Raw genomic sequence first — 14,634 nt, forward strand, 5'->3', positions numbered from 1 at the left:
TCCCCAAGTTTTCCGGGGACCCACTCGAGTGGCCCATGTTCTTGAGTGCATTTGAATCGACAACGGCCATGTGTGGCATACAACCCGACGAGAACCTTGCTAGGCTACAGAAAAGTCTTGTTGGTAGCGCTCGCGAAAAGGTTCAGAATATTCTAACGCTGCCGGATGCAATCCCGGAAATTATCGACATCCTACGAGCCGAGTGTGGAAGGCCAGACCAAATTGTATACTGTCTGCTATCCAAGATCCGGAAAACCGCTCAGCCGTCTGTGACGAAATTGGAGACGCTTGTGACGTTCGGCAGAGAGGTACGCAACATGGTGACGTACATGCAGTCAGCGAAACTGAACACCCATTTGGACAATCCACTATTGCTGGCAGAGCTTGTTGCTAAGCTTCCACCCGACTTGCAGCTACAATGGGGTATGAAGTTAGCAGCTCTTCCGGAACCATCGCTTGGCGATTTCTGTGCGTTTGTGTCGGCTTATCGAACAGCGGCATGCAAGGTGAAATTGACGTCGGATGTTGGTCTGAATGAAAAAGCCACAAAAGGTGTTGTGAGAAAGGAGAAGCCAGTTTATTTGAACGCACATTCCGCCTCCGTGTCCTCAGCGCCTGGACCACCGGCTTCGAAAGTTACTCCGGTGCTAAAGCCGTGCCTGATGTGCAAAAGTACAACGCACAGAGTCCGAACTTGTAAGCAGTTCGAAACGTTGCCGCTCGAAGAGAAGCTGAGTTTCATCAGTGAAATTGGAATGTGTAGGCGTTGCCTGGCGCCGCATGGAAGGTGGCCTTGCCGAAACAAGCAGCCTTGCGGGATCAATGGATGCCCTGAGCCCCACCATAAACTGCTACATCCAGGAAGTTGTTCGACTCTCAAGAGTCAAGGATCGGAATCTTCGGTATCGGTAACTGCCCATCATCAACACCAGCAAGGCACCACTTTCTTCAAAATACTTCCCGTGACTCTTCACGCGAACGGGAAGTCGGTGTCCACATTTGCTTTTCTGGATGACGGATCCGACCTGACGCTGGTCGAAGACGAACTTATCGACGAACTGGGCTTGGTGGGCGAAAGAATTCCGCTTTGCTTGCAGTGGACTAGTAACGTCACGAGAAGTGAGAGTAACTCTCGTAAGGTCGAGATAGGTATCTCAGGTGCATCGAACAATCGCATCCATCAGCTGGCGAACGTAAGAACCGTTGAGAGCTTGGAATTACCGAAGCAGAGCCTGGATTATGAGAGTCTCTCGAAGCAATTCCCCCATCTGAGTGGACTTCCCATCAGCAGCTACCGGACGGCCGTGCCACGAATTCTTATCGGTGTCGATAATGCCCAGCTCAACTTAGCTTTGAAGAAAAGGGAAAGATCCGGAGGAGAACCTATTGCTGCTAAATTTCGCCTTGGATGGGCAATATTCGGTGGAAGACGAGCACCTGAGACGAGAGGTAGTGCTTTCGTCCATGTCTGCGAGAGATCCGATAGCCGCGAGCTCCATGAACCGGTCCAGCAGTATCTTGAATTCGAAAACCTGGCGATATCCGGATTGAATCCGCCCGAATCCGACGAAGATCGACGGGCCAGAAGATTGCTCGAAAAGACGACAGTTCATATACCATCCGGAAAGTTCCAAACTGGATTGCTTTGGAAAAGCGATGAGCCGGTTTTTCCGAACAAATTTACCAAGGCAGTACGTCGACGCGGTTGTTTTGAAAAGCGCTTGCTGAAAGATCCCGAACTGAAAACTAATATTGACAAACAAATGAACGATTGTCTACACAAGAGGTACGTTCACAAAGCAACGTCAGACGAGCTCCGCAACAGTGACGACGGAAAGATTTGGCACCTGCCAATCAGCGCAGTGCGACATCCGAGCAAGTTAACAAAGGTGCGTGTATTCTGGGATGCTGCGGCTACGTATGGAGGAATCTTTCTGAGCTCCCAGCTTTTGAAAGGTCCGGATTTGGTGAAGCCCCTTCTATCTGTCCTCTGCCAATTCCGACAGAAACAGTATGCCATCGCTGGGGACATAAGGGAGATGTTCCAGTTGATTATTCGTCCGGCAGATAGAAACGCACAACGATATTTGTATCAGGAGAATTCAGAAGCTGCGCTCGACGTGTACATGGACGTCGCAACGTTCGGGGCAATGTGCTCCTCGTGTTCAGCACAGTTTGCTAAGAATGGAAACGCCCAGGAACATAAAGATCGTTATCCGGAAGCTGCTGAAACAATTGTTGACAACACAAATGTTGACGTTTTCTTTGCGAGCTGTGCCATTGAAGAGGCAACGAAACTGGCTTTGGAACTGAGTCTGGTCAACCGATCAGCTGGTTTTGAGATACCTCGTTGGCAGTCGCACTCCAAACACGTTCTGAAACGGGTTGGGGTGACTACTGGAGATAATTTTGTAGTTAACATGGAAAATTGCTCGCGGTGTGGTGGTCTACTCAACCGAATTGCTAACCTGTATCATTTTGCGCACCGCTTTAAGCGCTTCAAACGGGATCCTGTGGAATCTAGTGAGTCCTGTGGTGGTCTGAATCGTGATGATTATGTGTCGGTGGACACAGCCATTTGGCGAGCTGTGCAGCGACAGGTGTTTGCAGGAGAAATTAAGGCGCTTAGAAGCAGTTCTGAGCCTTCATCGAAGCAGTGGAAGCGTATCGGCAAGGGAAGTGTCCTAGCGAAGCTAACGCCGATGATCGATGAGTCCGGTGTTCTTCGGATGGCGAGCGGAATCGACCCTCAAGCGGCTCATTATTCGTTAGACGTGCGAAATCCTGTGATAGTACCAAAAGATCATAATGTCATCACTTCTTTGATCCTGCGATTTTACCATGCCAATATCGAGACGGTGCTGATCGAGTACAAGCTACGTTACTACATTCCCCGGATGAGAGCCAGTTCGGAGAAGGCGCACCATCAAAGGCTAGACGATGAAGGACTGCGAACATTGCTCTCGGAAGCAAAATTGATAGTCAACTCCCATTCGCTGACGTTCGTGCCGCTGGAGGATCCCAAGGAAAAAGTGCTGACTCCAAATCATTTCCTTTGGCTAAGTTCCGGTGAAGACAGCAAACCACCAAGGGTACCAATCGACGACGCTGCGCCTCTTCGACCAAACTGGAAGGTTATTCAACACTTAACAAACCAGTTTCGGAAGCGCTGGGTGCAAGCTTATCTACCTACTATAGCCTGCAGGACGAAATGGTTAGCGGAAATGCAGCCGCTGAAGGTCGGCGATCTAGTGGTCATCGTAGACGAGTCCGTGCGCAACGGATGGCTTCGAGGTAAAGTGGTGAAGACTTATCCAGGACGAGACGGACAAGTTCACAAGGTCGACGTGGATACTCGCGACGGATCTATTCTTCAAAGACCAGCGGTAAAGGTTGCTCTGTTGGACGTGCAGGAGGATAGTAAAGTCGATTGACTACGACGTTACGGGTTGGGGTGTTAGCACAACTGGCAACCTTGGTACGGGATCGGACAAACGTCAACGCGTTGGCGCCGAAAAGGAATTGTCATTGTTAGAAAATTGATCGAAACTGCGACACGTTTTTTCCTGACCTGGCAGTTAGTTAGTTTTTAGTGAATAGTTTTTTTGAGAAAACCGTATGTATTGATTACTCGTTGTTCCGATCATTCTTTTAACGTATTCTTTCTAGTAGGTGGAATCTATTTTGCTTGTTGCGCGTGATTTGAGTGCTCGCGGTTCAGTGAGTCGGAAGAGGTTAGGTGATAGAAATTCCTTACTGCGCAATTTTCCACTAAAATATTGTATTTCCTTTAATAGTTTGAGTGACCGTTCGGTTGTTCCGGTTAGGTGTACCGGGTTGAGCTCAATTAGAGCGGTAGGAAAGAAAAAGCGTAAGTACGCAAGTGTACTTTTTATTTACCCGAAGATAAATATGATTTTCGTCCATTAGCTTCAAATAGCCGGTGATATCCGACGGTTTAGGGTTGCCAGAGCTAGAGCTTAGGGTAAACGGCGAAACTTATTTGTAAATTTATTTCAGGAAGTCTCGACAATTTTTAAATCTAACTCGTCACTTTACCAATCACGGGAAGCACCCACACTACAAAATTGTGGCGGCTCGGCAAATCCACGTATGCTATTTCTTAGGACACGGCTCGATTCCTGCAGATTTCCAAACCCCAGACCCCGAAAATACCTAGCCGTCCTATCCGAGTTATGCCTTGGAACATCTTTTTTTTTTTACTTCAGGTATCGTGTGTGGTCCGCAATGAAAGCTGGAGCTGCGGAATCGTGGAAATTCTGGCCGCTGCAACGAAACAAAATTATTTTCAATCAGTTTATAGTTAGTTCAAAAATCCAGTAAAATGTGCCATAAAAGTACTCACCACCATCATCAGAGTTGATATTCTACACCAATCGCCTTCCGTTCCACTTCCGGCCAGTTTGGATGCGGAATTTGTTCAAATTCTAGGATTTCCAGCGTGAAATCCAAGACAAACTCTTCCGAAAAAAATGGCGCGCGCGTGAACACGAAAATTTTCTCTACACGATAAAATGTGAATGTGTAAAAGAAGCGGAAATTAACCAATTAGCGTTTCGTTTGGATTTTCATTTTACCATGAAGTATACTGTAACAATAATAATCACAAGAAAATTATTGTGATACCGTACTTCTGTCATTTTTGGCAACTATGAAATATTTTGAATAGACGATATACTTCACGGTGACTTTGAAAATTATGGTGATTACATAATTAAATGAGGTAGAAAGATATTTAGAAACTACGATGAAATTGATTGTTAAATTGAAAATCATTGTTCAGTTATCTTAATACCACGGTCTTTGCTATTCGGGTTGAGATCTTCCTTGGCACAGACATACACAGACTTTTTTCCAAATTGTCCTGATTTATATCGTCAACACCTGGTGCCTGGCATCCCTGTGTACAAGCTCACTTCGATTAATCATCGATGATGATAAACTGTTTTTGGCGGTTTTTGTTTTGATCACGTCGTCGCATAAAACTGGTTCTATCGTTTAGCCATCTTCGAATAGTGCATGAGCTATCTCAGTTATATTTTGCTTTTTAATCCGATGAGAATAAAAGGTGAGGAATTTAAACTTCTTCATTGATAGTTCCAGTAGTGTACAGTTTTTGTAAGAATCTCAAAATGGACAGTTCTAAAAGGAAGACTTCGGATAAAGGTGAGTAATTTAAAAGAGGATATTCTTCATTCCAAATTGGCAAGGTATAATCCAAACATTTGAAAGATTTTTTAAAAGATTAAAAAAACATACCCCTAAAGTGCTTTTTCTTTTTAAACATGATTTTCACAGTTCCTGATAAAGTTTGTCAGTATGGCTCGGATTGCTATCGTAAAAATCCAATCCACTTCAAGGAATTCTCACACCCCCATTGTAAGTTGGTGAAAAATTAAACAAAAACAGGCATCAATTTACAGACAAGTTTTTTTTTATAAACTAATTTTCAGTAGAATCGATTCTATCGGCAGCAGTTTCCAAGGATAAGTATACTATACCGGAGGAATTGTCCAGCAGCAAAGAAGTGGTTATCGATCAGCTCAAACTATTAGCTCAAATTTATCCCGACTTGATCGGCGCTCAGAAGTTGCCACCGGCCAAACAATCCAAATTAAATCCTGGTCAGAGAGTAGAGCCGAAAAATACTCCTAACGAAGACTTAAAGGCATCGGAAACGAAAGCTTCTTCGAGAAGTCCAAACATTGGAAAAGTAACTGCACCCAATACGAGTCCTAAGAAGATCAATACCGATAAAAGCAAATCAGCTGTGGCTGACTTATTTGCTGAACGACGGGCAAAAATGGCTCAGCAACGGGCTTCTGAAGAAATAAAGAACAAGGTGGAACCAAAACCTTCCACGAGTTCCGATGTCAATAGACAGAAGCAGCAGCCCTCTAAAGAACAAGGCATTCAACTGAAGAAGGTGATCACCCGGAACATCCATGATTACTATCCGGTGGTGGCACCAAAGGGGCAGATGGCCAAAAAGCTAGCGGCTGCGGCTCCGTACAATTTCTTCCTCACAACCATTACGGATGCCAAGGTGACCCATACGGAGCCACTTTCAATTACCTTCCAGGAGTTGCTGGACAGTAGTCTTGGAGATTTGGAATGTTCGTTTCAGATGAACTTTATGGTGGACATTGGTTGGCTATTGGGTCACTACTATTTCGCAGGATATGAAGACCGTCCACTGTTGATTCTGTATGGAGACGAATCGCCAGAGTTGAAAATGGTGTCTTCTAAAAAACCGAATGTAACAGCCGTGAAAGTTCACATTCCTACTCCCTTTGGAGTGCACCATACCAAGATGGGTCTGTATGGCTACAAGGACGGTTCGATGCGTGTAGTTATTTCCACAGCTAATTTGTATGAAGATGATTGGCACAACCGAACTCAAGGTCTGTGGGTTAGTCCGAAGCTGCCAGCAGTTCCGGAGGACGCCGATACCGGTTTCGGAGAGAGCAAGACAGGATTCCGTGATAGTTTGATAACATACTTGAATGCATACAAAATAACACAAGTTCAACCTTGGGTGGCGAGGGTGCAGAAAACCGATTTTAGTTCCGTGAAGTATGTTTTCAAAATCAGCATTAAGACAATTGTTTAACGATATATTATTTCAGCGTTTTCCTGGTGGCTTCGGTTCCCGGTGGCCATCTTAGCACAGCCAAAGGACCACTTTGGGGCCACCCGCGATTGGGTTATCTGCTTGGTAAACATTCAGCTCCAATAGACGATGCCTGTCCGTTGGTGGCGCAAAGTTCCAGTATAGGAAGTTTGGGGCTGAACCCTCAGGCGTGGGTTTGTTCTGAGCTTATGGCAAACTTCCGCAAGGACTCCGCTCCCTTAGGCCTTCGTAGGGTGCCGGCATTTAAGATGATTTTTCCTAGCTTTTCCAATGTCCGTAATAGCCATGACAATCTACTAGGGGGAGGTTGTTTACCGTACATGAAGGCCACCCACGATAAGCAACTATGGTTGAGGGAATATCTGCACCAGTGGCGAAGTGACTGTCGCAATCGAACCAAGGCGGTGCCGCACATCAAAACGTACTGCCGGTGGTCTCATCGGGGATTGTACTGGTTTCTGCTGACCTCGGCCAACCTTTCGAAAGCAGCATGGGGTGTGTTCAATAAATCGGCCAAATTTGAACCACCGCTTAGAATCAACAGCTACGAGGCAGGCGTTTTATTTTTGCCGAAATTTGTGGTTTGTATTAATTTAATCTTCAACAATTCAAGGCAGCCATTCATAGTCATTTTATTTGCATTTCTACGTTTCAGATTGAGGAAAATTTTTTCCCGATGGAAAGTAAACCTGGAAAAAAGCATCCAAAATTTCCAATGCCTTACGATGAACCCATCATTCCGTACGCTCCCGAGGATACACCGTTTTTTATGGATTACCTACGAAGATAGTCTAGTTTCTGTTCAGTGTAACTAGGGACAGAAATATTTTCGTGGTGAGAATGTTTTCCTTGTTTGTTACTATCCAGTATGTTTTATCTGTATTGTATTTTTCTATACTCACCTTAAAATATATGTTTTGTATTATCAAGCAGATTTTTTCTTCTTCTGTTGTTGAAAGTGATAGAAAACCAAATAACTTAGGCGGTAATCGGGATTCAAAGGGCGAGACAGAAACTATTAAAAGTCTGTTTGGTGAAGAAAGCTTGTAACAGTGTTCGTTTCAGACCTGCAAGAATAGATGTTAATGGAACGTCGCCGACCGTGGCCTAGAGGATAGCGTTTAAGTCTTCTGAGCCAGAGGTCATGAGATCGAGTCTCGATCACGGCATACATAGTACTATTTCTGGTGGCTGGTGGTGTTAGCATAAGTAAGATGCTAGCCATTATATCCTTGAAAGATGTACGCTGTAGTCTTAGAATTTAGATCTTTTCAAAGAACATGAAGTTTCACTGAGATATCCTTTAAATGTGTGTGTTCGTTTTTTTCACTTTAAGATGTTCACAAAAAAGATTTTTTCTGCACAAGTCGTAAATTGATTAAGAATAACCGATGCCGTTATTCTGATTCGTACTTATAAAAGTCATCAATCTCTAAACAATTTTTGAAATAGTTAGTTGGTTGCGAAACAAGTTTGCAAATTTCTACTAAACATAGTTCATTAAGTGTACAAAGATGTTTGCGCTTCATCGAGTCTAAATCAAGGGAAAACAAAACGTTTGTCAACTCCTTTTAATCTTTTATTGTTTTTGTGAATACATATGATTTAAAAATACCAGCGTGTTTCAGAGTTAATTTGATTTAAGTTATAGTGTTCCTTTAAAACAACATTGTATTGAACATGTATTGAATCGACGACGATATCTATGTTGTTATGCAGAAATTTGCTTGCCTCCAACCAAAAGACGAAAATTGGGGTGAACATTTTCTTCATCTCTGGAGCCACTTTTTATGTTTTTGGTATCATCAAAAACACCACAGCGTAACGGAAAACATTTTCGAAACAATTAAAATCATTTGTCGTTTTCAGAGAAAGTTGATTCTTGGTTCATTTCTTTGACTTTAAATGTTAACAATTGTTTAGTCGAAACACCCAATCCGACTTTCGTATAAGTAACTTGACAAAATTTAATAGTGGAAAGATTTTGACATACAAACGTTTAATGTACTTGCTGTGTGACCTTGCTACCTATAGGTCCAATTCTAGTTCAAGGAGGACGTGAGGTACTGCAATGTTCAGATCATTTAGAAAATTGGAAGATCTGAGAAAGCTGTACGAAATGTCCTTGAAAAGGGCTCGAACCTAAAAATATGGCATAAAAGGAAAACAAACGGCTAAACGAAGCTACGCTGATTTTGTGTTTATCCTGAAGTATACGCTGAAACAGTTATTCTGCTTCCAGAAAAAAAATAATGTTTCTTGCTCTGAGACGAATCGGTAGGATTTTGGATGAGTTATCAAACATATAGTGCAGAAAATGCAAGCTATATTGAAGATTACCCTGATTTATAACAGAATTGGCTTAATTTATCACGGAAATACACTTAGTTCATAACAGTCTATATTGGTTTCCGTCATTCTTCATCTAGCCTGATAGTTCGTCGTTTTAGATATGTATGTATGTATGTATGGTTCCCCCATCGGTAGCAAGGTCCAGCCTATGTCTCTGTGGCTTGGCCTTCGAATTGCTTCTCAGGCTTCCACGGCCGATGGTTCGTCGAGAGAAGGCATCCACAACCTTCAGAGACCTACAATGGTTGGCAATCCACTCCGCTTGCAATAGTCTCTTCAGATTTACCCCAGATGCATTCCCTCTGAAATATATAATTATTTATAAAATGAAACACATCTTACCTATCGGCAACTTATGGGATTCGAGCCCAAAAGTTTTTCTTGCCGATACCGGGAATCGAACCCAGTACGCCTGGGTTACCAGACTCGCGCCAGCCTATCCACTAGACCACATCAGCGCTCCAATAGTTCGTCGTTTTAGATATGTGTATGTATGTATGTATGTAGTTGAACCCATCAGTGGCTGATAGGTCTTTCGACCCGAGTCGGTACGGGAAGTCTCGATCGCACATTCAAATATTGGTAATGCTTAACTCATCAACAATATTCGCAACACAACCAAGGGGTCCGTTACCACTGGCTTGGGACAGGTTTGACTCATTTAACTCCCTTCCAACTGTTCGAAACAAACTAGGAATCCTGAAAAAGTACCTGAGTAACCTTACTCATGATTCCAAATTTGCCGAGATACTCCGGCTGGCTTGAACCCACAATCCATCATATATCAGTTTTCCGTTTGTTTGATGCCCTGTCCTACCCCCCGCTGATCCCCTTCAATAGAGTTAAGCTATTTTGAATATAAATATAATAAATAAAAAGTTACAGATTTTTTTCCCATTTTTCACCATCTTACCTTGAAACCAACTACTGTTTTTTGAGTTGTTGTACATTGGAAAAAAATCAAAATGTAATAATAAATTAGTCCAATTATGTTTAACAAACGAAATTTATTTTTAAACCGACGTTTCGATGTCGTATGGCATCATCTTCAGGGGTAACGACAATTTTTGTAAGTAGAGTTAAAAATAAGCGAACATCACACACACAACTTTTATAATTACACATAAATAATTGTAGAACCCCTGAAGATGATGTCATACGACATCGAAACGTCGGTTTAAAAATTAATTTCGTTTGTTAAACATAATTGGACTGATTTGCCGGAAATAAATATATATAACAAACATACAGTCGACATCTCGTAAAACCAACTGTAATAATGAAATTATTAAAATAATAATAACCTGAGCAAACAAAACAATATAAACCTCAAAATATTCTCATGATAAAAAGTTTTTTTAAATAAATTAATAACATGGAAAGAGCTCACCAAGTTGTATCAGCTGAGTACACGGGCATTATCACTTACTGTCCTTCGAGATAAGTTCATGTATGGATCCTGATTTCAATTACTATTTCTCATCGTATTTTTTTGGAAATATTCCAATCGCCTTCCGTTTTCTGCTAAAGACTAACGATTATAGTTTGACACAATTTAAATATTTCGACAATGTATCATACATTCTGACACAACTTCACCTTGTCCATCTTAGATAACTGCATATTTCCTGTGATCTTATTTAAGACAGTTTTAAGAGGTTTGAATATAAAATGTTTCGGTTCTTTCTAATGAGACTGTACCTTTACCGCACTACACTTTTTATCAACAACTTGAACCATTAATAATGGCCCTTATTCTGCGCCTCGAGTGACGTGACGATAGTAGAGTCACCCAAGTCACTCTATTCCAGCAGTCGGTTTAGGTGAGGATTGTCACTTCGGATGAACTTAGTGAGTTCTTACCCTATTCTCGTAGTCACCGTGGGTGAGAATCGTCGCATTCGGGTGACGATTTTAGGTGACAATTGTCGGTACGTTTTCAGGTGACGACGAGATGGAAATGAAATGAAAAATTACGAAAATTACAGTAAACCGGAGTTGTTAGTTGTTAGAAATCAATCAAAAAATATATCCAGCATGTTTTAAAGCTTTCAATTATCTATCAAATTTTAAACGACGAAAATTTCTTTTTATAAACGTGTTGGAGTTGAGGGGTTTTTTAGGGATTTCTGCTCAATTTGGCTGAATTAAATTTCAAACTGTTTGTTACCGATAAGTTTTTTTTGTAACATCTTTATTTGGTTCATACCTTTACGATTTAAGGTGACAATTGGCGGTACCTTCTAGGTGATGACGAGTAAGAAAAAAAAAGAAATATAACGAAAATTACTGTAAAGCGGAGTTGTTAGAAATTCAATCAAAATTGTAGGTTGCAAAGAATCAGTTATAAATTCAATTTAAAACCGAATTGTGGGTTCAGAATTAACTTGAATTGCTGAATTGAAACGGCAATCGGATCTGACAATCAACAAAAAAATTTATGGGCCCTTATTCTGCGCCGCGCATGAGGTGACGATTGTCACATCACTTCGAGTCACCGTGAGATTTGTCACCTTATTCCCGAAGTCGATACGAGTAAAGTGACAGAGGTTCATTCAACGTGAGTGACCAAATGAACACATCTGTCAAAATGGCGAAATTTGCGCTAATTGTTTGTGCCGGTGTTTACATTTCGAATTTCGAAAATTAAATTATAAAATAACAAGTGAAAATCCCACTGCTTCCGGGACCAGTATCGGTTTGTATGTTTTCAGCAAGCTGGTTGAAACCAAAAATGGGACAAATGTTGTTGTAAAATTGGAGTTTTCATATTGCTGTATATGCAAGCTCAATGTGGGCCCGGAAACAGCACCGAACTGGAGATAAAATCCACATAAACGCAGAAGTGGTTGGCTGTAGCCTTAAAAAAGCCAATGTTAAACTTCCGGATCTCTTCGAAAACGTTAGCTGCTGTTTCAGGTCGATTAATTAAGTTGCTGTTTAATAAAAAAAGGTGTAAGTAAAATTGTCTTTCGTATTCATTTCAGCAGTATGTGGAAAAAACTAGCACACGCTGGGAGGAACCAATCAGTTTGTCAATTTTTTGCTAGATCCAACAAAAAAAATTAAACATTTCTCCGTTCCCTTTTAGGACGATGACACTGGCGCGTTCATAAACGTTCAACTCTGCAGGCACCTGGTGGAGGAGTTTTGCATGGAACCAATTGCATCAATAGTTGATGATTCAAAAAGACAACCCGCGCCTACGTTTCGCCTAGTGCAAATAATACCGACTCCTTCAGCAACGCCAATAGGCCAATGCATCTTTTGTTGGTCAGCAGCATCGCACACATTTTCCTGGCAGATTCGAATTAATGAGTTAAGTAACTGCCTATGTAGTTTTGGAGCAGAATTTTCCTTGATTTGATTACTAAAAAATGATTTAGCTGATTAGCATAAATTATTTATTGCTAGATCTTTCATATTTAAAAATCACAATCAAACGTATAACATAAGTAGTTTACAAACCATATCAAACAAGCAATTGCGGTAGGTTATAATTAGTCGCTAAAAGCCAGAATAAAAATGATTTCGACTTTAATAGGAGATATTCTTGTTTTATTGAAGTTTGCAATCAATTTTGATTGCCATCAAGGGCATAAGGGCAGATATGGAACCGTTATTTATTGAGGTGTTGAAGACTAAGCTGGTCCGGGCCCGGATGGACCAGATAACTCGCACCGTGCACATCTCCTCCTGGCATCAGTGGCAACAGTTAGATTGCATGATGCCAGGGAAGATTTGGCAACAGAAACCCCTTTAAATAAAACCAGCCCCCTTAATCTCCAACACGTGTATGTATAAGAAATTCTCGTCTCGTTTAAAAATTTATTGATGATTTTAAGCCTTAAAACATGCTAGGTAATAAATTTTGATTGAATTTTAACAACAAACAACTTCTTTACAGTAATTATTATGATTTTTCATTTCATTTTTATCTCGTCACCACCTGGAAAGGTGCCGACTATTGTCACCTAAAATCGTCACCCGAATGCGACGATTCTCACCCACGGTGACTACGAGAATAGGGTAAGAACTCACAAAGTTCATCCGAAGTGACGTTCCTCACCTAAACCGACAACTGGAATAGAGTGACTTGGGTGACTCGACTATCATCACGTCATGCGCGGCGCAGAATAAGGGCCATGGTTAAAAAGGGAGAATTGCCGGTATGGTTTCCGGTAATGACGAGGTAGAAACTTAATCAAATTTTCGCATCCACTACAAACTGCCAACCAATGCTGCCCTCTGGTGCTGCTGCAGCCTTGTTGACTTCGATACCAGTGCTCGGCATTCCATAATCCCTATTGGCGACTGGGCTGTGGGCTTATGATTTCCGGCATGTCACGGTGATAACCTCAGGGAAAGCACCTAGATCGGCAGCACCACTGAAAACAAAAAAAATCACGTTAATCGCTTATATCGTGTAATTTGTGTAATGACACAAATTCCGGAAGCTGTTCTGGCCAAGCGGTATACAAAAGAAAAATCACCTTACTTACTTGAATCCGCCTGTTGGACACCTGTTGGTTGCAGCAGCAGCTGTCGATTGTTATTTTTTCCTTCTTGTTGGAGTTTCCGGTTTCAGCTTTCTCCACTTAGGACGCACAAAAATGCCCGTTTTTTCTCTTAAGTTGCTTGCTGTCACCTTATGACTCGTTGGTGGCCTTTTGCGAACCGGAATTATCACTAATCACTTTAAAAATCAGTTTGGAAAACTCGAAGCGCGAACGAAAACAAATCAATACAGAACAAATTCTACCATTGTGTTCATTCAGTCACTCACCTCTGTCACTTCACCCACATCGACTACGGGAATAAGGTGACAAAACTCATGGTGACTCCGAGGTGAGGTGACAAGCGTCACGTCACGCGCGGCGCAGAATAAGGGCCAATGTGTTCACTCATATTACAAAAAAAAATCAATAACATGTAAATAAATCGAGCCAATAATCAATTAGTCAGTTCGTCGTTTTTCGTTTTTCGTTTTAGATATGTGCACAAAAAATCGTACAGAAGCGGTTTTTAATTTAAGGGCAATGGACTCCTTACAAATTATTTAAGAACATTTAAAAACTGACATTTTTCTTATTGTAGTCATAAATCCCAATCAGAAAATGAGCAAAAATTTCAGTCAACACATTTAGATTATCACGAAACTTTCTTCAATCATGCACTGACACAAACAAACACACTTGCTCAAAGCTTATTTTTTGCATTAAATTTATTCAAACTCGCGATACCGTTTGAGCCCTTTCTTTTTTTATTTATACAACTAGTTTTTGAGCCGGTTCTTATAATAATAATGTTTATACACATTCAGTCCCTTGGAAATAGCATTTTAACACGTTTTTTCTGCAAAATTACTGCTTAAAATAATGAAATTAATGAGAATTTTCGCGGACACGAGAAAAAATGCCATTGGGTCAACGCCTACTTCCCGATATGTGTCGCTTTTTTTTTGAGTTATTGACAAAATTAGATTTTTGATTTTCATTTTCACCTGAGGTGTAACGCGGCCTTTATCGCGAAATGTTCCATGCCGTCAAAACGAAAAACCGCGAAAAAGCTCATAACGCAAATAATAACATCGCCAAAAAGGCCATTTGCCAAATGGTAAACCGCCA

The 14,634-nt window shown here is 41.5% G+C and overlaps 1 protein-coding gene across 1 annotated transcript; it reads left to right on the plus strand.

The window, feature by feature from the left end:
* Nucleotides 1-5,022: 5,022 nt before the first annotated feature.
* LOC129749992 (probable tyrosyl-DNA phosphodiesterase) lies at nucleotides 5,023-7,516 on the plus strand. The gene is made up of 5 exons (XM_055745173.1): nucleotides 5,023-5,187; nucleotides 5,320-5,400; nucleotides 5,475-6,597; nucleotides 6,651-7,236; nucleotides 7,311-7,516. Exons 1-5 carry the CDS (start codon nucleotides 5,154-5,156, stop codon nucleotides 7,443-7,445), a joined length of 1,959 nt encoding a protein of 652 aa, XP_055601148.1. The 5' UTR covers nucleotides 5,023-5,153; the 3' UTR covers nucleotides 7,446-7,516.
* The last annotated feature ends 7,118 nt before the right edge of the window (nucleotides 7,517-14,634 follow it).

This window comes from Uranotaenia lowii, chromosome 2, assembly GCF_029784155.1.
Source record: "Uranotaenia lowii strain MFRU-FL chromosome 2, ASM2978415v1, whole genome shotgun sequence".
In the NCBI taxonomy this organism is placed as follows: domain Eukaryota; kingdom Metazoa; phylum Arthropoda; class Insecta; order Diptera; family Culicidae; genus Uranotaenia; species Uranotaenia lowii.

Bases quoted from the DNA above. Each gene is read 5' to 3' on its own strand.
- LOC129749992 (XM_055745173.1), top strand. From the start codon at position 5,154: ATGGACAGTTCTAAAAGGAAGACTTCGGATAAAG. The intron at 6,598-6,650 runs GTATGTTTTCAA...ATATTATTTCAG, and splicing joins ACCGATTTTAGTTCCGTGAA to CGTTTTCCTGGTGGCTTCGG. The intron at 7,237-7,310 runs GTTTGTATTAAT...TCTACGTTTCAG, and splicing joins TATTTTTGCCGAAATTTGTG to ATTGAGGAAAATTTTTTCCC.